At 34.4% G+C, this 26,582-nt stretch overlaps 1 protein-coding gene across 10 annotated transcripts in view; it reads right to left on the bottom strand.

Moving 5' to 3' along the window:
• Nucleotides 1–2,496: 2,496 nt before the first annotated feature.
• Nucleotides 2,497–26,582, bottom strand: part of LOC123529758 (universal stress protein in QAH/OAS sulfhydrylase 3'region-like) — a 142,445-nt gene continuing 118,359 nt past the window's right edge. For 8 of the 10 annotated variants that reach the window (XM_053521223.1, XM_053521221.1, XM_053521222.1 and 5 more), the window contains 3 exons: nt 9,003–9,086; nt 4,609–4,703; nt 2,497–3,175 (listed from right to left, as the gene is read on the bottom strand). In XM_053521223.1, the coding sequence (XP_053377198.1) occupies nt 2,921–3,175; nt 4,609–4,703; nt 9,003–9,086 (434 nt within the window). In that variant the 3' untranslated portion in view covers nt 2,497–2,920. The remainder of the gene's footprint in view (nt 3,176–4,608; nt 4,704–9,002; nt 9,087–26,582) is intronic. The other 2 variants (XM_053521225.1, XM_045310277.2) reach the window with 1 other exon arrangement.

The raw sequence follows: 26,582 nt of genomic DNA on the forward strand, positions 1-26,582 counted from the left end.
ATGCCGTGTCCTTTTTAGGCATAAAATTTGCAAGTTTATCCAATACCAGACCTCCACGGGTAAAACCTTTACTAAAATGCGATTCAACCGCAGGAGTCCAGACAAAATGCTGTGGCAGATTGACAGACAGACGGACAAGAAGAATCTCCCTACATATAGGGAGAGATAGTTATGAAGAAGTAAACTAATCATCCGATCAGTCTAAAATAGAATTTAGCTACATTGTTACATGGACTGTAATTTAATAGTTCCGTGTAATTCTCATTGTGTAACACAATGCAGTTCTGACGCACAAAAGTGCCTCATTATATTAGAAAAGACGATGGTTTGATTACAACGAGCGTAAATTACAAAATCCATAAAATGTATTAACCATTAAGTCGATTAAACATTAAAGTACAATAATTTCTTGAATTACAAATAAAAGGTTCATTCTTAATCTCGTGGCGGTTATTAATGCGATGAACACCAAGATAGGTTTTGTGCGCATGGAAATATCAGAGTATCTGAGAGTCAAGACAAAAAGTATGACAAGAAATTGTAAGAGATAAAATATTATTGTTACATTCATCAGAAAGAGCTTCTTTTTTTAAAAAAAAAGACAAAAAGAAATGGTGATACTTTATTCAAAGTAAATACATTTTGCTCCTACTACATTTCTATATTATTATTAGCCTTAACCGACGAAATCCAACTATTTTTATGTATAATTATCAGTATTTTGTAGACAATTGTCTTCCTTCCTTCTCAGAATGGTTCGTTTACATACCTGATTGTCATGATTTGATTTGATTGCACATAAACACAAGTGATATTGTGATATTCTCCAGACTGATGTGCAACTGTTTTCATAAATAATTTAAACAGATCCATGATTTTCAGTTCAAGTCGAAGGTAGAAATGAATCCGCATGTACACTTCGAAAGTGCTTACAAGTGACAAATTGGTCACAATACCAACTGTGCTATCGTAACAACTAAAGACACCTTGCGATATTAACTGTGATATACATGGCACGAAAAGCGAAATTATTACTTTGATAGCGACACTGACTATATGACCGTAGGGATAGTTTACAGTCATTCAATTGTACTTAGCATCAATCTCGAATCAGAATGGCTACCATTAAAGCGAATACGGACATGCGTAAGCAGGCTTCTTGGTAAAACATCTACATCTCAAAAAATGACTCAAGATATATCCTTTTTTCTGTATTACAAAATACTGATGTAACCAGTGTTCTTCTCTTCTCTGCCGTCAATTAATTAGGAAAATGTCAAGTCTAGCATGTTCTTGGTTGTTCTTAGCTTATACATTTAATGATTTTTACAGTTTCTGCACACATAATTCAAATTCTTTCCTTGAATTAGATGTTCGTGTTTAAAGGTGGCCAATCACATTTCAGCAACATTTTTTGGCAACAGAAACACCCATACACAGTATTAGATCCCTTTTATAAATGTATGTATTTTTGATGTTTATAAAAAGTTGTAGGTACCACCGCTATCAATATAATATTATTTAAGAAGCGGGGCATTTCGCTTTATTTCAGTATAACTTCTAGTTGCATATTTGCATTTGATGGATATCAGGATATTTAAACTGTCTTTAACGCAATTGCAAGTTCTATACTGTGTCTAGCTTCTGATTTTATCTCATTTCTTTTAATTCTATCTTAATTGCACAATAAAAATAGGCAAAGGAAGGTTATAACAATTGGTCAAATTTGCATTTCAAAGAAATTCTGTTAATCATATAGTTGTAAATGCAAACCTTTAACAAATAAAAGGCTACCGGTCTACTACATTGTTAAATGGACTGTAACTTAATTGTTCCGTGTAATACTCACTTTGTAACACCGCACAAGTGTGTCTCATAATACTAGAAAACGGCGATGGCTTGATTTAAACAAGCGTAAATTACAACAAAAACCATGAAGTCGATTAAACATTAAAGCACAAAAAACAATCCCGGCATTTCTAGAATAACAAATTAAAAGTTTTCTCCTTAATCCAGGAGTGGTTATTAAAGCGTTTGACCATGCAAGATAGTTCTGAGCATGGAAAAAGCAGAGTATCCGAGAGTAACGACAAAAAGTATGATCAGAAATTGTATTGTAATGTGTAATAATCAGTATTTTGTAGACAATTATTTTCCTGCTTTCACAGAATGGTTCGTTTACATATCTGATTGTCACATGATTTGGTTTGATTGCACTTCAACACAGGCGATATTGTGACATTCTCAATACTGATGTGCATCTTTATTCATAAATACTTTAAACAGATCCATGCTGTTCAGTTCAAGTTGAAGCTAGATACACTTCGAAAGTGCTTACCAGTGTCAAATGTGCTGTCTGTATTATTTCAATTAGAAATTAAATAATTTGGAGACAAAATATTAGCGTATTGCATAGTGTGTTTTGAATTGAACGTTTACCTAAATATACGCATGATTTTGAAATACAACTGTATCTGAACAACGGAAACATAAAAATACGTTTTAAGATTTAATTACGATATATACAACCATGAACACTTATACTGCAGACATTTGCACAACACTACATGATAAATATATTACATGAAACTACAAGAGTCATGATTCTTCAATTTGTTAGACCAGAGCATTAATTCTTTGATTTGTTTTATTATATCGTCTATTTTCTGAAAATATACAACTGTCCTAGTTTAAGTCAAGACACTTAAAAAATATTACAACAAAAATAAAGTTTATATTAGTAAACAATGGTCGCTTGTTCTGGTGTGGGTGTAACAATAACTGTTATTATTACATTGTACGGTACACATGACTATAGCGAGATGAGTTGGCCCAAAACTGTTTTAGATAATCTTAATAAAAGCTAACTTTGTCTGGAAATGTGATCCTTCATAACTTATTATCAAATAAGCAATTTTAGTTATTTCTCTTTCTCTTTCTCCTTCTCTTTTTCCTTTTGTTCCTTTTGGTCTTTCTGCCGACATACCAACACTGGGCATGGCGAGTGATGAACTATGTAATCGCTTACACTCCCCATTACAGTTCGTCGAAATTTGCCCATGCCTCTGGTTCCAGTGACTATAAAGCAGGCCTTAGACTTCTCCGCGAAATCCACAATGGCTTGTCCAGGCTTCATATCTCCTTCTAAACCAATGGCTTTGAATTCACCATTCATCTGTTAAAGGAAACACATTCAGATCTTAGTTCACTATTTTTTTTTTGTAAAATGTTTTGTATTTGGTTTGTGCTCCGGACAAGTGACTTTGATTTAATGACGATCTTTTTGTTAGAATTATTATTAGACTTGTAAATATTAGCAATATTTGTATTCGCTATACATTTTGTATGGAAAGAAAAAAAGCGATTATTTTCAACATTGGTGCTCAACAACGATCCTTTCCGTGAGAATCACGCGCAATCTGACGTGTTTTGTTTTTACACACAAAAAATCAGTATGGCGTCGTTCTAAATCATTTTTTTTTTCAAAACTAGAAACAAAGAAATTTAGAAAAGAATAACAAATTATAACTAAAACTAATTTTTCTGACGGTAAAGATCAAAATTGAATCGACAAGACGTTTTTCATTTTTCACTAAATTAAACTGTATCTTATAGAAAACCAGGAACTGTACTTTTCTTGGTAGGGAATAACAGAAGAACGTGGGTGGGTCTTTTTAGCTGTTTTATTAAGATAATTAGAAAGATCGATATCCTAACATTTATAGTTATTTCTGATACTCATGGAAAGCAAACCACTTATTTTTGAAGCAAGCTACCTAACAAATGTAAATATTAGGATGAAATGCTGAATTTTAGTGCGTTTCTACAGGTATACATAACATTGGCACTTGTTGCACATCATCCAAGAATCGTGTTTATGTCCGTGTAAATGTACAAGAAGTTTCTTTTAAAAAGATACGCATTAACCAATGCACACTTTAAATCGGGCATAGACTCTGCACTTCTATATACTATCTGGTATTTATAAAGCAAAATAAGATGTAGTTTTTACAGTAAAATTTTCATGTTTATTTTACAGAACACGTATTTTACATCATAATTATATTAATCGTAATCTAGGAAAATTTGAAAAAAGGAGGGGCCGAAAAGTGGGGAACGAAATGACCAATTTGAAATCGTCAAGGGATACCAAATGACCAAAATGGGGACGAGTTGACTGGGGGACGAGGTGACTGGGGGATGAGTTGACCGTACATCGTTTACGGGAGATCACTCCGTATCGTACTCTGCCGCAGTTTCACTACCGATGGGATTCAGATTTATGACGTAAGTTATTTCCACAGGAGTCTCCGCGGATTATACAGTCTAACAATACAGCTCAGAGCACATGCACATCACTTAAGAAAATATTATCTATTCCATTCGAAACCTTGTGGAATTTTCATCGAATAAAAATGTACAGTTTTAATCAGCTGTTACATGACCTTCACCCCAGGTATTTACAGGAAAAAAGGTGAATTCAATACCGGCCTGCGGCTGGAAAAATGGCATATAATTCTCTATTAAGATAGTGTATATAAACAGCGGTCAATTGCACTACTTAAATAGATGAAACAGCGGTTTAAAAGCAAATACACTTGTACATACGCCTGTATCTGTCATCCTTGATACGAATTTTGTTTTCAGAGAATCTAGCTTTTCATTGCATTCTTTGATCAGCTCGCTTACTCGACCGGGACCTGCTAATACAAAAATACAAAATATTTCTTCAGAAAATGCATACAAGGTTCCGTTTTTCTATTCAGATCATAGCAATTATATAGAGTCTTTATATATAAAATGTTAGCTATTACTGGTAGTTATATTTCACAAGCTCAATCGTTTTGCCCATGATAGCATACTCTCTAAACAAGGAAAACCTTGAGAAATATATCGCGAAGAATTATTCTTTTTAATACATATCAACAATAATGACATATATTAATATCTAAAAAAAATATATGAAGATTTTCGTACATTTAAAGACAAAAGTAAAACAATTATTTGATTTCAACGCTAGAACTACCGCTTAAACCATCCTTTTAATAATAAGATTTTCCCCTGCTTTCTCTTTGAATATCAGACACAGTCATACATATTATACATCAGACTATAGAACTATAAACAATAAAAATATATTCTAACTTCGAAACCTTTCACACCGTAACCTAGATACCAACCAGATAAACGTACACTCTGGGCTGAATATTCATGACAAAAGCCAGAATAAAACAGTAAGGGCTTCAGAAGGAGGTCTAAAGTACTTTGAATGATACCTATCAATTTCCTTCTTTATGTCGTAAAAACGATTACATCTATAGACGTCATTCCCAGTACGTTAGAGAGCATTTCAATGATATGAAAACTATATATAGTCGGATACTAAGATTAACTTCAAAATATCTGTGAATATTGATATGTTGTGCTTACTTAGCTATGAGTAAGTCACACATGAGAACAGAAGTTTGGGAATGGAATGTTTGCTTTATTTTTGCTGCCCATAGTACTCACTGTAATATTCAACGTACCGATCATCAGATAATCGCGGTTAGATTTAAAAATAAATTGACCTTTTTTTGTCTAGTTTTCTTATCAAATAGTTTTTATTAAAGTCATAAAACCAACACTTCTTCATTCTGAAATAAATTTAAGTGAAATAAATTTTTTAAGGGACTTTAAAGAGAAGAGAGTAAATCTTTTATTCTAAATCAATCTGTGCGTTCCCCGGCTTTTCATAAGATGTGAAATTTAACTTCTTTCAGCATTGTAGTCATAATTTTGTAATTTAGATCAGATATATTGTGTGCATTTATACCTGTACCCATAGAAAAGGAGGCAAATACTTTAAAACTACTTGCATAAGTAAAATTTATAAAACCGCTAGTGTAAATGCTGATACATTTGCTTCAGTTCAACAAGGATGTTCACAATACTAGTATATCTTTGATAATATGTTATAGTAAAAATATATTCAAAGTATGATGTATGAAATGATTACCTGTGTTTTAAATGGAATTATTGCACAAGTCACTGCCATCTTTAAAGGAAAGTTTAAAGTACAAAATGGAATTCTTTAATCAAAATGATGAAATAAGCACTCACTTATGAGAAAAAACAAAGAGTTTAAATTTCTAGAGAGACAGTTCACACTTGACCGCACTGTTTCATATAATAACAAGTGAATGAAGTATTGCCATGCAATACAAAGTCCCCTACTGGAAGGCACCTAATTTTTTCTACTGCAGTATAACATAATGAACTGATATCTGTCAAAGATGTATAAACAATATTGTACTACATATACAATATGTTATAACATTATAACAACACACTTGGATTAAAATGTGCATATATAAAAACCCACAGTTGTTTTCATATTGAATTTTTTGGCTGATTATAAAAATGTTATCATGTAAGTTATTTATAGTAACAACAAAGGGAAATTAATCTTTAAAAAAAAAAAAAAAAAAAAAAAAATAATATAAGTCCACAAGAAACTCTTTACCAGGTAGAGATAGGTCAAAATACACCTAAAAATTGGATGTAATATGCATGCTGTACCACAGAAAAGTGGTCTCGATTTTTCTCTACCGCCAGTAATAAAAAAGTTACAATAAAATCTATTTATAGTAACAACAAAGGGACGTAATTCTAAAAACAAGGGTGCCTCAGGATGGTGAACATTTGGTCCAAGTTACATCAAAATCCCTCCATGCATGAAGAAGAAATGTTCCGTACAAAGTCATTCTTGAATTTGACCTTTGACCTCAAAATATGACCTTGACCTTAGACCTAGGGACCTGGTTCTTGCGCATGACATGTTGTCTCATCCAGGGGAATATTTGTGCCAACTGATATCTAAATCCTGCTTTGCATGACAAAGTTATAGACCGGACAGGAAAAAAATCCTCTTGACCTTTGATCTCAAAGTGTGACCTTGACCTTTAAGCTAGGGTACTGGGTGTTGCGCATGACACGTCGTCTCATCATGGGAAACATTTGTGCCAAGTAATATTAAAATCCCTTCATGGATGGCAGAGTTATGGACGGGACAGGAAAAAAACTCTGTTGACCTTTGACCCCCAATTGTGACCTTGACCTTTGAGCTAGGGGTCCGGGATTTGCGCATGACACGTCGTCTCATCATGGGGAACACTTGTGCTAAGTAATATTAAAATCCCTTAATGAATGTCAGAGTTATGGACCGGACACGAAACAGACCCTGTTCATGCTATGTTAACATTTGACTGCTAAGTGTGACCTTGACCTTTGAGCTAGGGGTCTGAAAGTTGTGCATGACACATTGTCCTATTATGAGGTACATTTGTGCCAAGTAATATTAAAATCCCTTCATAGATGGGAGAGTTATGGACCGGACAGGAAAAAAAGCCTTGTTGACCTTTGACCTCCAATTGTGACCTTGACCTTTAACCTAGGGGTCCAGGTTTTGCGCATGACACGTCGTCTCCTCATGGGGAACATTTGTGCCAAGCAATATTAAAATCTCTTCATGGATGGGAGAGTTATGGACCGGACAGGAAAAAAGCCCTGTTGACCTTTGACCTCCAATTGTGACCTTGACCTTTGAGCTAGGGGTCCGGGATTTGCGCACGACACATTATCTCATCATGGGGAACATTTGTGCCAAGTAATACTAAAATCCCTTCAAGGATGGGAGAGTTGTGGACCGGACAGGAAAAAAGCCCTGTTGACCTTTGACCTCCTATTGTGACCTTGACCTTTGAGCTAGGGGTCTGGGTTTTGCGCATGACACGTCGTCTCATCATGGGGAACATTTGTGCCAAGTAATATTAAAATCCCTTCATGGATGACAGAGTTATGGACCGGACACGAAATTGCGGACGGACGGAATGACGGAAAGACGGAATGACGGAAAAGAGCATTCCTATAGTCCCCAAAACTGGTTTTCAACCAGTAGGGGACTAATAATTTAGTCTGTCGTTTCATAAACTTCTCATTTGGAGCAATCACTCTCTAATGAACGTATTTTAGAACACTTAATATTTAATGTCCATATCAAATAAATATAAAGTGAACCGCTGCCGTCATTTTCAATGTTCTTTTCTAAACGCATTTTTCTACATATTACAAATATTCAAAATGCATTTGCTTCTTTATTCATACATGTTTGTCTTCATGTATCGAAATTTTGAACATTCTGCAACACCGCATACATTTAAATATTGCACTGAACAACTACAAGATGAGCATTTTATACAGCTCCATACAATATTATATAAATGACACTAAACGCATTGGCGGCATTTGTGACTGGAAGGAATGAATACATGTTTTTTCTTTGAAGAATCGGGAATTTATGTGCTTGTATATATTTCATAAAAAATGCAAGTTTAGCATTTGTTTGGGCTCTATAAAATTGTGATAAATATCTTTTAAATTAGCATCTCCTACAAATTATTCATTGAAATCAACGATATTTTAGAGAAACGATCAATGTGCCATGTTCGACTTAAAATATTAGTACACTCTATTAGTATTGATAGTATGTAATTCTTTATGTTCAGCATCTTTGCTGTATCATGGAGCATTTATAATTCTATCTGAATCCGTTACCAAGGCGAGAAGAACATTTGCAAGGATGCACATACACAAAATTATTGAATTGAAACGCACATCTAGTAATCCAGTGAAATGTATGTGTGTGCTAGGCTTTAGCGTCTTTTTCAAAACCTTTTAAGTCATATAACCTCGTAGCAGTGAGCTCAATGCCCAACGCAGTAGACGCGTGAAATTATACCCCATGTTATATTATACTGACCAGTCTTAGCACTTAATGCTTGGCGCCAAGCGAGAAAGCTACTAGTACCATTTTTACATCTTTGGAATGGCGCAGCCAAGAAGCGAACTCACGACCTTCCGCACTCAAGACGAGCGCTCTACAACAAGGCTACAATGGCGGTAGTAATCCAATAAAGAACTGATTTCAAACATTAATAAAAATGATATACAACTGTACTCACTCATCATTGTAACATTTGTAAATGTCTCTGGACAATGGACAGCAATCACATTGTTCTCCGGTCTGTGAAAGTTCTTCACGTACCCTAAAAATAAAGAAAACCACGATTAATACGAAATCACAATGTACATTTTGATGTTACGCTACAGAGCAGTATTCACAACACACAAATTCGAAAATTTTGGTGCATCTGGTTGCTATTGTGATAGATCTACTTTTTCAGACGACAATATCGACTATTGTAAAACATTTTCACATGAACATGTATAAGAGTAAGCTACTATATACTGTCTTATTTTACACCAGCAACGTATAATGCAATATCGAAGTAACATAAATATGCCGTTGAGTGGAACAGTCAAAGCTAAACTCCTTCGCTAAACATTTTAAGCTAATTTTCTTCGATAAAATCGACGAAACCAGTGAACAGTAATCTTTCTCTGATTGTATTTTGGCATAATTATTATAAGTATAAACTAAATATATAATACAATAAGTTTATTTTGTAAGTGTTTCATGTGCCAAAATGAATTCAACAAAGCTGTATTTAGAAGAACAGCCCTGAAACACTATGAATGTATCCATCCTTGTTTTTTTTTTTTTTTTGTCAAAAACTACAAGATAGAAACAGTGTGACAACCATTAAGGCACAACGACAATCGTACTCCTTAGTGTTATGCGCAACGATTCGTATGTAAAATCGATCATAATTAACTGAAACTTCATTCCCCTCTTCAACACTAAGCAGAAAAATACCATAATTACTCTCTGCGAAACGAAGTTAAGTTAGTTGCTTTGGAAACATTTCAATGTCCTTAAGCAGGGTTATCATTTCCTTTCGATATGCTTCGATAAACCCTTTATCTATTAAATTTTTATTTCTTTGAAATAACTGTATTCAAATTCAAAGAAACAGTTACATAGATAGTTACATGAGCTGTATAGTTAGTCAATGTCGTGTAATCTAAATTTCAAGAAAATTGATTTTCTATGAAGTTGATGTTAAAAACCTGATATGATATTTCTAATAAATACCGTCGCTTTGCATCTCAAACACTATTCTAACACAACAGATTTGTTTTTCTGTAAAACAAGGAAAGCTGAAAATTATGTGTTATTATGCAACAATTTTTTTCTGACGTCACAGTAATTACGTCATAGCGTCAAACGGCATAGCGGTGAGCTGGAAATGAAACCAACAGAAAACAGACACATATTTGATGGATATCGAGGGATAATTTCACGTGATAAACCTTGATAACGTATTAGAATTGCAATAATATATCTCAAACAATGATTTTCTCATTTGTCGTTATAATTCGTATTATTATATCACTTGGTCTGCGCCCACACTCCTTACAATGATTTTGTTAAATGACAAATCACTGTTTGGGATATATCATTTCTTAAACATTTCATGTTTCTTTACAAAATGGTCTCATTTACCACTGTCAGTTTATTTTTGCATTACATAGTGTGTTTTTTCAAATGGTTTGTTAAGATTACTTGAAACTCAAAAAGTAAGATATAAATTCATCTGGAACATAGATAATTAGGAAATGTTTACTCAGCATAACTTGTCAGCCCTTGTTATTTAGTACACTATCACTACCATTAAATAAAATAGAGCTATTATAACAGTAGCTCGATCTGGGATGCTGTATTCGGCTCGAGTGGGTTTTTGCCTGATCGGATCTCACGAGTGTGATCCGACCTTGTAAAATCCACGAGAGCCGAATACAAAATCCCAGATCTAGCTACTGTTATAATGATCCTTTTATTATATACCTCTACCTTTTTGTTTGTTGTTTTGTTATTGAACGAAATCTTCAATGTTTATCGATATTAAAAAGGACCTAAGTGAACGTTTTTGATGTGCGCTATTTATAGAACTGTGTCAGGTTATGCATATGAGCGAAAGTAGTCCGGCAGCATACAATACAAAAGATATAATAAGGAATATAAAAGGTACAATAAGGAAATTATTTCTGCCTGTTCATATTTAATTGTGAAATACAAGCCGAGTTTTTACAGAATTTATATAGGTATATAATAAAGTCTCTTACTTGATATCATGAGCAGTATTCTTTCTTAAAATCCATTAACGCGTATCACTGGTTAATTTTGAAAGCATCTGCAAAGACGTTAATGCAGACTTCAACAAAATATTGACAATGTGTTGCATTTTTTCCATTACTGCTCATGAACAGACCCAATCACACCGAGTCTGCAATTTTCACTGTTTGCCTTGTTTTCGGTGCTTCCGAGGAATATACTTTTCAGATTTTATTTGAATATCAGTAGCAACGACAAACCAGCAAATTCTCATTAATAGAGTATCTTGAACTCTTTATCGTTTTATATTTCAATTCCATTGCCAAAACAATCCATAATTGTTTCTTCTGCAAAATAGGTTAAAGCACGACGGTATTCTCTCTTAATCTAATGGTATCCTGAATGTATACATTTCCAAAACTGGATATATTCTTGTGTTTTTAAATAATTTCATCTGTGCCCAAAGGTAATCAAGTGACTAATCGATAAAAGTCTGTTTCTGCCCTATTGACATGGCTGCGACTTGCAAATAATACTGACCAGACATATCTGACACCAATCAATAACAAATTAACTTTTGGAGTTAAAACAGCTTTTATCGTAGCTGCTACACGTAATGTATGCAATGTAATTCGGTGACCGTATTTACTACAATGTTCGTAGCTAGACAATTACATACTGTCTATCTTAATGTTTTATAACAGTTCCAAGGTTTTATATCACATTTCTGTGCTTAACGATTTGAATAGTCACATGACAGATATACAATTATTTGTTCACGACTTAAAATTATTAGTAATTTAGCTGCACTTTTCCTCGAGAAAATCCTTTTACTGAGTGAAACAAAAATCACATAATTACTTGAATTTCAACGACTTATATCTGTTACGCTTCCATACTGGAGTCATGATTATCTAGAAAACCAAGTAGAATAGCCAAATGTTCACTCTGATTGTTACAGAGTTACATTAATGTCAAACAAATCAAACTAATTCGCAAAAGCACAGACATCACTTGTATACCGTTATAAGCAAAATATAAGACTTTGCTTAAAAGAATGACCACACTGAGTGTATTTTGTACCCTTTAGTAGTTTAAGGCATTGAATTCGGCGGATCCTTTTTTTTGCAAGAAAGGACGCTACAGTACTTGCAGTTGTCCTGAGATACACAGTAAATTAAAATCATCAGTTACTCCATGTTCAGTTATAGGTGTTACTCAAAGTTAAGAAATGTTTAATATTACATTTGTTATTAAAGTGTACATACGAAACAATACAAAACTTCGAAGATACAACTGCTAACTTTGTTGAAAACAATACAGCAATTCTAGATATTCTGAAATTAATTGGACAATCATGGATGTTTAACAAATGAAAATTAATCTTTCTCAGAATTGAAAACTGTTTACGGAATTTAATTTGCTATATGAAATATACCCAAGAAACTGGAAATGAATATTCGTAGCTTTTGTTTTGGTAAGTAAGCAAATATCATCATGAGGGACTACTTTTGATCGATAGTGTCTGGACAGAAGGCAAATTATATACCAAGTGTCTATTACTTTTCTTGGAAACCTAATATCAAATGACAGAAGGAGATGAACAATTTATAGCAGCATATCATGAAAATTTCTATTCAATTATCATCTTCTGTCATCAAAACATCTCAAACCGAAACAATTAAAATAATTGTGCCAACATAAAACGTGATTAAATAATTAATTAATCAAATAAATGTAGATATATCATTAGTCTTTGATATAGTGTCAAACCTCTGTCCAAAATAAAATGTCTTTGACCGAAGTAAATAAATGCTTTTTGTCGAATAATTGTACGATGCACCGTTCGAATTAAAGTGTATTGTTTAGAAACGTTTGGATTTGTCAATTATATGATATACTGTTGAGTTATTGTGTTAAAGTGGTATTGTTTTAATGGTTATAGTAGCGCTGACAGTCTTGTTAAATTGATTTAAAACATATTCTTGAAATTGGTCTGTCTGCACTAGAAATAAATCTGATATCTTCCTCCATCACTGCAGTTGCAAATTAAAAATATGATCTAAATTGTGTAGATGTCACTTAACATATTTGGCTATATTAAACAAGTGTTGACTTGTTCTCCGCAGGTAATTGTAGGCACATTCATATACTAAGAAGACCATACTAGCTATGGCCAGTTTTATGCACTGGCTATTAAACCAAACGGTCTGACAAGCTGATATCATTTATCATTTTACAGATAACAACGAATGCCTTACAGTAAAATGAACGCAAAAATAACATTGAAACGAAAGGCCGTGATTTTCCTATAACACCTATATGATTTTCTCAGCTTGCTTGATCTTTTCTTTTGGTGAGGGTAACAAGTAAAATATCTGAATTTGAAAAGTATTTTGAAATAGAGGCAGTGTTTTTTGGCAAGAAGATTTCTAAAGTCTCCACTAATATACAGATGGGCAACGGGAAAGGTGGGGTGGGGCAAAATATAACAAAGGATACTAAAAGACAACTGCAAGAAATAAGATGAGGGAAATTTATTTGTTTGTTTTGTGTTTAACGCCGTTTTTCAACAGTATTTCAGTCATGTAACGGCGGGCAGTTAACCCAACCAGTGTTCCTGGATTCTGTACCAGTACAAACCTGTTCTCCGCAAGTAACTGCCAACTTCCCCACATGAATTATCAGAGTTGGAGGACGAATGATTTCAGACACAATGTCTTTTATCAAATCATCACGGAGAGTAATGGTAGGTGGGTTAGGTTTAATATATACAGGGGCGGGGTTAATGTAATACTAACAGACACTTTCGTATTACAAAAAAAAACTACAAAACCTAGGGGTGATACGGGATTAGTTAATTGTGTGCGTGTGTTTTAGGACGAGGGAGGAGGGGAGTAATGCGGGCAGGAGGGAAATAACACGATACTATGTGACAATATTGGGAAACGTTTGGGGGTTGTAGGTAGGTAACGTGGGCAGGCGCTTGAAGGAATGTGGTAAAGGGTTCCATACGTAATTTACTGTGAAATTGTCTTTGACTTTGGTGAGTGTTTTAGAGAAGATATTTCCAATTTTGCAATTAAATAGAAAAAAGTGGAAACTCCATATAAACTCCATACTTGAGCCACACTGGGAAGCTTTCCCAGCCCCTTGAGATCCTGTTGTAAAAGAAAGATAATGTGTTGAAGGAATTTGATAGAGAATCTTCCAAAGAACATTTATGAGAAAGCAAATCGAAACAGCGGTTTCAGAAGAGGAGATTTTCATTTTTTATAACGGCATATAGAAAATCGTGCAGTGCACGCATGGACGTAAGTGTATCTAAACAAAACAGAATAATCAGAAGGAATTTCGTAGATGTTCGCTCAAGAAACGTCTGTGACTTTTTTTTCAAAATCAGGCCAGCAATTTCTGAGGAGAAAATTTCGTAAGTTTCTCATTTTGGTTGCCATGATTATCGGAAATCGACATGGGAGAAGTAAATCTGAAGGAATCTTAGGACCACTCCTGGGATATATATGTTTTGTAGAAATTGGCTTAAAAGGTTAGATGTTGTTTGAAACAAAATGTTGCCGACGGATAACGACAGATATAGCTCACATTGAGCACTCTGAGCACAGCTGAACTGAAAAAAAGAAGAAATAGTCTATTAAATTGTAGTCGCCAATCATTTTCAGATAATAAAAGTATTAGGAGCAAACTCAAATAATCATTAAGATTGCTGGCATTGCGATTGATTTGGGTTTTCGTTTTCAATAAAAAAAATTAAACAATAACAACAACACATTAACTATTCATGACAAATCAATGCAAGATTATGACAGATGGAGATGTCATTTCAAGTAGGCAAATGGTGATATCAACCTCAGTTATACACAAATATCAAAGAGTTTCTTCCGTGCAAGACAAAATCTTTATTTTCCTCAAGAAAAACCTAACTGTACCTGTGTTACCCATATATCAAATAAAAACAATCAACAAAAAAGAACAACAGCAAAACATTACAAATGTGCGTTGATGAATAAAGCCTAAAAAACACACACATAATAGAAGACATAGCTTAGGCAAATCAAAATGCTATTAGTGCGTCTAGCAATATGAATTATTTCTGTTTGTTTTGCAGTCTTATTATTTAGACTTAAAGACACTTCATCTGTTTTACAGCATAGAAAACTGACTATTTCTCAGTAAGGAAAGAATCTTCTGAATGGTAAAGAGCAGTAGAAGCAAAACTTTAAAAACCGGAATTAATATCAAACAGGCAATGCCACGCACCAAAAACGCAGCCTCCCCAAAACGAAACCCTGCATGCGGACGCGGACACGACCAACACACACACAAACACACACACACACACACAAATTAAACGCACAAGGATAAAACGAACAAATAAAGGAACATTGATCATTTCATTTTTGAATAGAGACTGCCCTGCGATTAAAATTAATATATCTAGCATATTTTAAAACAGAAACCTTGTATTTTTATATAAGGTAACCTTCCTTAATCACAGTAGTTTGAAAACATAACAGACAATTGTAGGTATTAATAAAAGTCATCACTACATGTATTAACTGTCATTTGAAAGGCAACAGTTCGATGACATTTTGTTGTCTTCAGGCACTTTTATTAGGTTCTCATACAACCCCATGTATTGAGTTGATGTACATTGCTTTCAGGCTTTCACACAATAACATGATATTTTTATATGCTGAAGCTACATGTATAAGTACACATGGAACTAAGAATCACAAAATTCAAAAAAGGTTACGAAAACATAATTCATTCATTTGTTTCTTCGTAAATAAGTTTATATGAAAACGTTATGTTTGCTTCCTGAGACTTTGTACTTACACGGATAATGGTTATTTTCTCTTTTTAACGAAAGACAGTATGTAATAACACGAACAGTAGTTGTATATCTGACAGTCAAACATTCATCTGTGCTATTGTCAAACAATCTTATCAAACAATAGTCTTATACTATTCATGAAGTAAACAGCCCACTCTTTCAGGCAAGCATAAGGAATTGTCACCACTTACTCTGCTCGGAATTGAGTCTTATTGCGATATGAAACTGTCGTGCCAAGAAAACATTTCCCAGAAATATGCAAAAACAGTAGAAATAAAACGTATCTGCAAGGTTTCATGTTTCCTAATAGAAGTAACAGAAGAACAAAAGTGAAATGCATTGAAATTTACATACACATTATTATCATATCGCTTATTTAGTCAAAGGATTAATCAAGTATATTTGGCATAAATAAAATCTGTAAAAAAAAGATCGTAGAGACTATTTTCTATCTCGATAGCACATAAAGACAAGAACACAATTAATAATAATAATAATACGGTTGTTTAATGCAAAGTTCGTGAAATGTTTTCATAACATATCACTTCTTTTCCACAAAAGGCCGACTTATGCAACGAACAAATACAAATTTTGTCATAATAAAATTATTAGTTACCAGAGAATAGAAAATAATAAGATCAAGTATGTTACCGGAAATACCGTGGTATGTACTCCTAGATGTGCCACAGGTCTTTAGGCATTTACCAAACGAGCAATGTTAAATAAAGGGCAACACTATTTTTATACAGCTCTATTCAGGGAGATTGATTAACAAGTATAAGGCCTAGAGACAATCTAATTAGCCCGCCCGCTTAGCTCAGTAGGTAAGAGCGTTGGTCTACGGATCGCGGGGTCGCGAGTTCGATCCTCGGGCGGGGAGTATTTTCTCCGTGACTATTTGATAAACGACATTGTGTCTGAAATCATTAGTCCTCCACCACTGATTCATGTGGGGAAGTTGGCAGTTACTTGCGGAGAACAGGTTTGTACTGGTACAGAATCCAGTAACACTGGTTAGGTTAACTGCCCGCCGTTACATGACTGAAATACTGTTGAAAAACAGCGTTAAACCCAAAACAAACAAACAAACAATTTAATTAAGACCCAATTTAGCATTCATTGCCTTCGCATACACCGATTGATGAAAACTGAAACGTTCAAGTGCTGTTGTGTAGCTTTCGTTGCCTTTATTTGATTAACAACAAATTGACTGAAACATGAAAAGACAGGTCGATGACGAATGACCTCACTATATTTAGGTTTAAATTCATACTTAGGTTCGTATGAACAAATGTATGTGACTACTTTCTTTGAAGTAATGCCTAGAATATTTTTTAATCAGTTGGAGCAGTTCACACTCTATTTATTTGTTTAATTTGTTGGGATTTGGTAATACTGCATATACAGAAATATAAGATATCTCCTTTAAGACTTTGAACCGACTGCCGACAAAAGCAATATTATCAATATGGGAACGAGAAGTCCCATTTATGATTGCTTATGCACTACATACAAGATCGTAAAAGCTACACATACATCTTTGAAAACAGAATGGGATGCATGTCAAGTACATGTTTACACCATTTAAATGAAAACGTACAGAAAATATCTAATAAGTATAATAAGTTGCAACTTGAAACAAAGCAAACACTTTCAGACCAGATGAATGATTATAGATGTTGCTCAAAACAGAGTAACAACAGTCTCCGGATTAAGCCTTTTGCAAATTCAGCCAAATTCTGTTTTTAACTTTCCCTTTATTTGTGCTTCAAATGGCACTAAATACCTCTATTGAAAAAAGTGCTTAATATGAATTTTTATAGTTTCCTAGAAAACCATGCATCATATTGTTGGGGAAATTAACTGCCTTTGATCAACTGGCGTTAAAAGTGTCTCGACTGAAAGAAAATCGAATATCGTGGTGTATTCCTTTTCCTCGAAATTTTAGCTCAGTCGAGACCGGCTGATATATCTTCAGCATACATCAGCATTTGATGGAATGTTCTATTATTGTATCATCTTTATGTCTTCGAAATGGAGCAAAACATGCGCAATGCCTTCAATGATAAATCTACATGAAATTCATACATTGTGAAAGTTAAGGTTAGCAGCTAGCAGCAGATTCACATAAACAAAGACATTGAACTTTCGTGAACAAATGAAATAAAGACTTTAAAAACCGGTGGCAGTATGTGACATAGATCCCAAGTGAAATCATATTCCCTTTCTTTTAACTTAACTTTAATACGTCATGAGAATGTTCATGGAATAATTATTCATTGGTAACAGTCCGACGACATTACGCCGGGAAGATCACTAGTCTTTTTATTACCATTAAAGAAGGTATGAATATTTATACAGAGAAAAACAAAATCAACGGGTTTCCAAGAAACGTCATATAAATATATTTGACCTTCCTAAGCAGATCATAATCCCGTTGTTTTCAAATTACATTCATTACAAACAAATCTGACAGATACTGGTTGAGATATTTTTCAAATACGGAAAGGGGTGTGTGATACGTCAGTTATATATGAAATTGGATATTTTTTCTGTACAGGGCAATCTTTGTTTAAAATGAGAAATACCTCATAAGATGAAACAAAACAGATGACAGGACATTGACTGGAAAAATGCAGATGCACAAAATGAATGCAATCCTGCAATTGCGATCGATCAGGAGTAGAAACAAAGTTTATTAATTCTGGAACATCAGATTAAAATGTTTCATTTCGCTGAAGTACTTTGCATATGCATTACACTTACCCATGTCCCCGTATGATATTAGTTACTAGTCTTGCATAACGTTTGCATCTGGTGGTACATTTATTTAGAAACTAATAAAATATAATGAACGATCATGATCTGAGAAAGTAATGATTTCAACAACAGATATTATATATCTTAAGAAATACCTTTTATTGTCCTAAGTTTTTCTAATTTCAAAATTCAGTAAAAGTCATGACACAGTGTCGTTACAGGTCAATGACAAGTAAGGAAATTAATTTCAATTTTCGGATCATAGGAATTTTACCACAGTCAATGAAAAATAACTGCAAATAACTAATTAATTGATAAGAATAAGGAATGAAATATGACATATTCTGTGTTGGATCATAGAATCCTAAACTCTGTTTATAAAGAAGTAAATCAAAATTTGTTTAAAAAACTAATAAGTGTATCATGCACATGTTTCGCAATTAGTTTAGAAAAGGAAGGCAGACTTAAGATAGGTCTATAATTATTTACATTAACAATATCCCGTTTTTTACAATGGTTTAACCTTTGCCCTTTTCCTGACAATCAAGAAAATGGCTTCACTAAAGCTGCGATTTATAATAAATGAAATGCTATGAGATATAAATGGGGCAGACATTTTCAACAGTTTTGGTCCTATATTATCTAGACTTGTTGATCATGTTTTTGCAAAATAGTCTTGTACTTTAAAACCTTAAGGCAGATTTACAAGAATGAGGCCTAGTGACAATTTAATTAAGACCCAATTTTGCATTCATTGCCTTCGTATATATATATATATATATATAGTGATGAAAAATGAAACATTCAAGTGCTGTTCTGTAGTTTTCGTTGACTTTACTTGATTAACAACAAATTGACTGAAACGCAAAAAAGACAGGTCGACTACGAATGACCTCACATTACTTAGGTTTAAATTCATACTTAGGTTCGTTTGAACAAATGTATTTGACTACTTTCTTTGAGGCAATGCCTAGATATATTAATTTTGTGAAGTGGCAAGAGCAATTCACATAATATTTATTTCTTTGTTTTGTTAGGAATTATATTACACAACACTGCATAAATGTAATGTAAAAACCTCTTCCTAGGTCTCCGAACCGACTGCGGTTCGGACATGTGCTCCGACAAAAGCAACATTAACAATATGCCAACAATTGCTTATGCACTACATACACAATCGTTAAAGCTACAAATACTCTTATAAAAATGGCATGGGGTACATGTCAAGTACATTATTATATCATTAAAATAACAAAATTAGGAAAATATCTATTGCAATAAGTTGCAACTTGAAACTAAGTGACACTTCTCAAACCAGATGAATCAGTATAGATGCTGCTCGAAACTGCGAGTCAATTCTGAAAGCACAGTCTGGATTTAGTCTGCAAATCAAGACATTTTGCACAAAAGTACAGTTTGTTTTTAATTTTCCTTTGAATTGTGCTTCAAAAAGTACCAAACACCTTTTAAAACAAGAGTGCCAGAATGTCACAATATACGCCTGTCACAGCAAATTTCTTTACACTAGCACCTGTATTTGCATATGGAATTTTAATTTTGTAGTTGTTTACAATGTGTTTTTTAGAAATTATTGTAACACTTTTATTTTTCTAAGTCCACAAAAAAAAAATTACCTGGTAGAGATACCTTAAAATACACCCAAAATTTGAAAGTAACATCAATGTTTACCACAGAAAAGTGGTTCTGGTTTTTCCCTTCGGTCAATTATAAAAAAGTTACAATGCAAGTTAATTATAGTAACAACTAAGGGAAGTTAATCTTTAAAGAAAAAAAATTTGCAAGTCCGTACATAAATCCTTACCAGGTAGAGATAGCCAAAAATACACCTCAGAATTGGATGTAACATGCATGTTGTACTACAGAAAAGTGGTCTCGATTTTTCCCTACGACTAGTAATGAAAAAGTTACAATATAAGCTATTTATAGTAACAACAAAGGGAAGTAATTCAAAAGAAGGGACCAGTGATGACACTCCGTCTCATGATGGTGTACAATTGTGCCAAGTTACATCAAAATCCCTCCATGCATGAAGAAGAAATGCTCCGGACAAAGTCATTCTTGTATTTGACCTTTGGCCTCTAAGTGTGACCTTGACCTTAGACCTAGGGACCTGGTTCTTGCGCATGACACTCCGTCTCATGCTTGTGAACATTTGTGCCAAGTTACATCAAAATCCCTCCATGCATGAAGAAGAAATACTCCGGACAAAATTGTCATTATTGTATCCTTTGACCTCTAAGTGTGACCTTGACCTTAGACATAGGGACCTGGTTCTTGTGCATGACACCCCCTCTCATGATGATGAACAACTGTGCCAAGCTACATCAAAATCCCTCCATGCATGAAGAAGAAATACTCCGGACAAAGTTGTCATTCTTGTATCCTTTGACCTCTAAGTGTGACCTTGACCTTAGACCTAGGGACCTGGTTCTTGCGCACGACACTCCGTCTCATGATGATGAACAATTGTGCTAACTTTCATCAAAATCCCTCCATGCATGAAGAAGATATGCTCCGGACAAAGTCATTCTTGAATTTGACCTTTGACCTCTAAGTGTGACCTTGACCTTAGACCTAGGGACCTGGTTCTTGCGCATGACACTCCGTCTCATGATGGTGAACAACTGTGCCAAGTTTCATCAAAATCCCTCTATGCATGTTGAAGATATGATCCGGACAAAGTCTGTGGACGCCGCCCGCCCGCCCATCCGCCCGCCAGGGGCGTTCCCATAATACGTCCCGTTTTTCAAACGGGCGTATAAAAGGACTGTATATGAATATTAATAGTTTCCTACATGTAGAAAACCATGTATCATCTTGTTCCGGAAATTAACTGACGTTAAAATTGTCTTGACTGAAAGAACATTGAATACCGTGGAGAATTATTTTCTCACAATTTCAGCTCAGTCGAAACAGGCTGAATATCTATAGCATACCTCAGCATTTGATGGAAACTTCTATTATTGCACCATCCCTATGTCTTCAAAATGAAGCAAAACATGTGAAATGCCTTCAATGATAAATCTACATGTAATTTTTACATACATGTAAGTAAAGGTTAGAAGTAGAATCTCATATTAAAGACAATTTAACTTGCGTGAACATATGAAATGAAGCCTTTTTGTTTCCATTACGTGTGTTAGAGATTCACCTGGAGGGGATTACTTTTATTTACACTGTCCCGTGTCTTTGGAACATGGTGGGGATAAGAGTGAGGTTGGGTGCGCACCATAAACCAGTTTAAGCTCCCAAGTGGTGTTTTTGCCACTGACCGTTCCAAGGCGGTGCCCCACTGTGTTCCTTTGTTTGTTCGTTTTGTCCTAATGTGTTGGCTTTTTGTGTGTGTATGTGTATGTGTGTGTGTTTGTAGTGTGCGCGCCTGCGTGCTGTGGGTTTCGTTTTGGGGAGGCTGCGTTTTTGGTACGTGGCATTCCCTGTTTGATATTTGTCTTTGTTTTTTTTTTAATAATGTTATTGAAAACGGTGGTTGTTTCGCTAAAATGTTATGTGACATAGATCTAAAGCGGAATCATGTTCCTGTTAATTCTAATCCTCCGTAAGAATTGTCGTAGGCCTACTGCTGCCTGTTCATTCTTTCAAATGTTGGTAACAGTCCGATGAAATTACGTCAGGATGATCATTAGTCTTTTGTGTTACCATTATAGATATCGAAATAACGAAGACTGTTTATATAGAGAAAAACGAAATCAACGGGTTCCCAAGAAACGTCACATACAATATATTTGATCTTCCAAAGCAGATAGTCATTCCGTTATTTTAAAATTACATTCCTTTTGTGACAAAAATCTGACAGATATTGATGGATGTAACAGTCATTTATATATGAAATTGGATATTTTCTTCTGTACAGGGCAATCTTGGTTTATCATGAGAAGGTTGTAACTTGTGATGCCTCACATGGTGAAACAAAACTAGAGAGGATATCGACTGCAAAAAATGCAGATCGCCTCAGTTACGCAAAAAAATGAATGCAATCCTGTAATTGTGATCGATCAGGAATAGAAGCAAATGTATTCATTCTGAAAGATCACATTAAAACATTTTATTTTGCTTAAGTACTTGCGATGGTCTTTCTCTTACTTCTGTCCTCGTCTTTCATGACTTTTGCATCTGGTGGTAGTTTTATTGTAAAACTAATAAAATCAAGGAGTAAAATATGGCATATGCTGTGTTGGATCCAATAACGGGTCTGTCTGTAAACTATGATCTACACTTCCGTTCGGACTTCGTTAATTTAATTAGTTGTATGGCAGAAAGGTTGATCTTGTCACATTACCGCTTGATATACATGTTCTTTAGCAATGTTTCCCAGATTTCTAATTAAACATAAAGCAATACCACTGTTATCAAAATCAATGGTTGTATGATCTATTTAAATTTTAAAAATATAGTGACTGGTTTTAAATTTATCGTGAGAAAAGATTAAGATGGGTGTAATTTCCTTTCAATATATATTCTAATCACATTTAAAATTATTTTTGAACGAACTGTTAATAAACTTTCAACATAAAAGCAAATTTTAAATAGAAAAAAATGTAAAATTTCTAAACAATTTTACACTGGAAAAAGTACAATTTTGGCACGAAAATAAATGTTACAGATTATGTGCAGAAACAGTAGTGCTTTTCATGGTCATAAAAATTAGGAAAATTCATATTATTATTGATAAGGAAGGCCTATATAACGATGTTTAAACTATGAATTTGTAATTCAATCCAATATATTTATAGGTTATTCTTGCATAAAAACTACTTTTTTCAGTGGATCCGCCCACGTATAAACGGGAGAAAAATCGTTTGCAAACAAGGCAATTCACGTGCTGTTAATACATTTTTATTTTTGAAATGCTTTGCCAGGGATATATGTATGTATTTTTGCGCACACTGATATTTGGCATCTGCGTCTTGTTTCTTCCATAACAACCACTTCTTGTAGCATTATAGACACAATGTAATCCATAGTATGTTTAGCTGTATCTGTTTCCAACCCCAAACGTACTGCCCCCATCAATGTACGCACTAGCTTCTCTTAGAGTTCACTCCCTTTACAAAGCGTCTGTTCAGTTATTGTAAATAACTGTGAATAAATAAGTATCGCGTGTAACTTGTGCTATTGTTCGTTTTTAGGTATTATATTTATGATTTTGGTAAGTATCAGTCGGTATGTTTTTATCTAATTTCTCGAAGAATTTATATAAACAGCTTGAAAACTTGACACTACGTTCGTACTCATCCGTACTCCAACTGCGTGTCCGTACTCAATATAACTCGAATGTAAAGTTATTATTCTTGAAATTGTGATCGAGTCCACCAAATTGTGAAATGATATGAACAATTATTGGTAGTTTTATGTTTGTAATAATGAGAGATAAAAAAATAGCTTAAAAACCTTCAGGATGTGCTTTTGATAGTGTTGTTTATTTCCGGGCCCTGGATACGGATATTTAAAACATGTTTACCGTTTCCAAGAACAACTGGAATGGTAAATAAAAAATGTACCGGAATCGTCAAGTCATCACATATGAAAACAATACAAAAATCGTCGTGAAATATTTTTTTATGCAAGAATAGCGACAATACACGTTTGTTTTGTGTCCGAGACCGAAGGTCGAGGTCACAAACATATCCCAAGGGCTTCTGCAGACGTTAATACACAAAAAACGTGTATTATCCCTACATTAGATTTGTATCGAGAAATATGCATGAGTTCTGCAGCGGAAATACTGCGCGACTTTAGGAGCGCAATATTATTCCGCGAAAGAACGAGTGCATAATTATCGATGCAAATCAAATAACCTTTTTATTACATACGCATCTACACTTAAAATTATTATATATAGAATCTATTATATAAATCTGTTATTAGGCCTGAGCGAAATTGATAATTTCGTCGTTAAAGAACTTTTAAACGCGACAACATGAAACTGACGTCACAAATGACGTCACACACCCGACACGAAATTTGAACGTAAATATGGAAAAATGTTGACGTTTCAGGTTCCACTGAAAGTGAATGGAGTTTTTGAATGAAACTGACGTCACATGAAACTGACGTCACAAATGACGTCACACACCCGACACGAAATTTGAACGTCAATATGGAAAAATGTTGACGTTTCAGGTTTCATTGAAAGTGAATGGAGTTTTTGAATGAGTATGTAATAATTATTCATATTTCTAACTCTGTGTGCGTGCGTGTTCGTGTTTAACGTCTTTTTCAACAATTTTTCAGTCATATAAACGACGGTGTCTACTTGTAGCAGTGAGCACAATGCCCAACTTTATAGTGTTGCCTCACTGGAATATCACGCCGTAGACACGTGGCATGATACCCCACCCTGTCACATTATACAGACACCGGCGGACCAGTCCTTGCATTATCCTATTAATGCTGAGTGCCAAGCGAGGACGCTACTAGTACCATTTTTAATATTTCTAACTGAATATTGCAGAGGAGGGTAGTAATTAATAGCAAATAATGACACATCAGTAAGTTTTTAGAACAGAAACGTCATACATAACTACTTTATAAATAATCATCAGGCAAGCCGGTTGTGATTAATATATAATGAAATGTTAATATATATATTATGAGGTCCTGTAGAATGAATGGAAATCAATGGATTACTATAGCAACATCATGTGATAGAATATGCAGGGATGAAACATCTGTACCGTATGTAAACATTAAACGTAAACATCGTCAATAATCGTCTCATATAGGACTGTCAAGGTTTTTTTTTTCTTTTCCTGTGTCAGGTTTGTTTAATATTTATTTATGATCGTAGTCCGCTCAGGCCCTTGCTAGCGTGGGGTAGGGGATGGGGAGGGGGCGTTGGAGGCGATGCGCTTTTTATTATTTCATTACCTCCTTCAAAAGGAGTCAGCTTTGCTAGGCTTCGAGCATTTATTATGGAATTTAATAAATCATAGGCATTAAGATAATAACAATTTAAGTTATTCACCAAAAGACTTTTCAAAATCCTCATTAACTAGCACAAGTGTCACTTTACTAGGTTGGTACAAGTGTAAAACTATTTTGTCACTTATCTCCCAACTGGTCGGCATAGAAAAATAGCAAGGGAAAAATATTTTTTGGGAAACGCAAAAAATTGTTATTCAAGAGGAGTACCATGTTTTGCTCTGATGTAAATTGGACATGTAGTGTTCCTTTCCAACCAAAAAATAAAGTTAACTTTTCTTGTAAAATTAATCAAAATGTCATATAGGCCTATATCCGGCGTCTAAAGTAATCAATTAGATTATTTTGCTAAAAAGATTCCATGACACGTTCGCTCTCTATGAAATCACAAATGTCTTTGTAAATCCATTTATCAGGAAATAAAAGACAGAAAACTTCACATGCTATATAATTATCGATCCTTTGACAGAAACCAGACGTCAAATAGTAAAGGATATTCTGATAAAGACTTTCCTAACAGCTGATACAATGTAAAGCCAGCTAATCTGAGAAAATTATCTTCAGTAGTCATTACATGTTTGTATATATTGTGGTTTGTTCAGTCTTAAGTCACGCAATTATTGTTCATGTCATATAGTGACATTCAAACTTTAATGATGAGAAAAGGCCACAGTTCCCCCATTGGGTATTATCTCAGACATAGCCTGGCAGGAAGCCGCAGGTCAGCTGGGTGGCTTCCTCACCATGCAGGACCGGAAGCTTCATAGGTGGGGAGCAAGTAACATTAACTACTCCGTTATGCGAGTCCCTAATACCCCAGTCACACATACGGCGCAGATAACTACGTCTAGCCACGGATAGAAACGTAGTAATACTACCTAAAAGTAGTAACCCGTATCAATTCGTACCAATCCGTACAGCTCATGTACGGATCGATACGGATTACTA

Source organism: Mercenaria mercenaria, chromosome 13, assembly GCF_021730395.1.
Source record: "Mercenaria mercenaria strain notata chromosome 13, MADL_Memer_1, whole genome shotgun sequence".
Taxonomy (NCBI): Eukaryota; Metazoa; Mollusca; class Bivalvia; order Venerida; family Veneridae; genus Mercenaria; species Mercenaria mercenaria.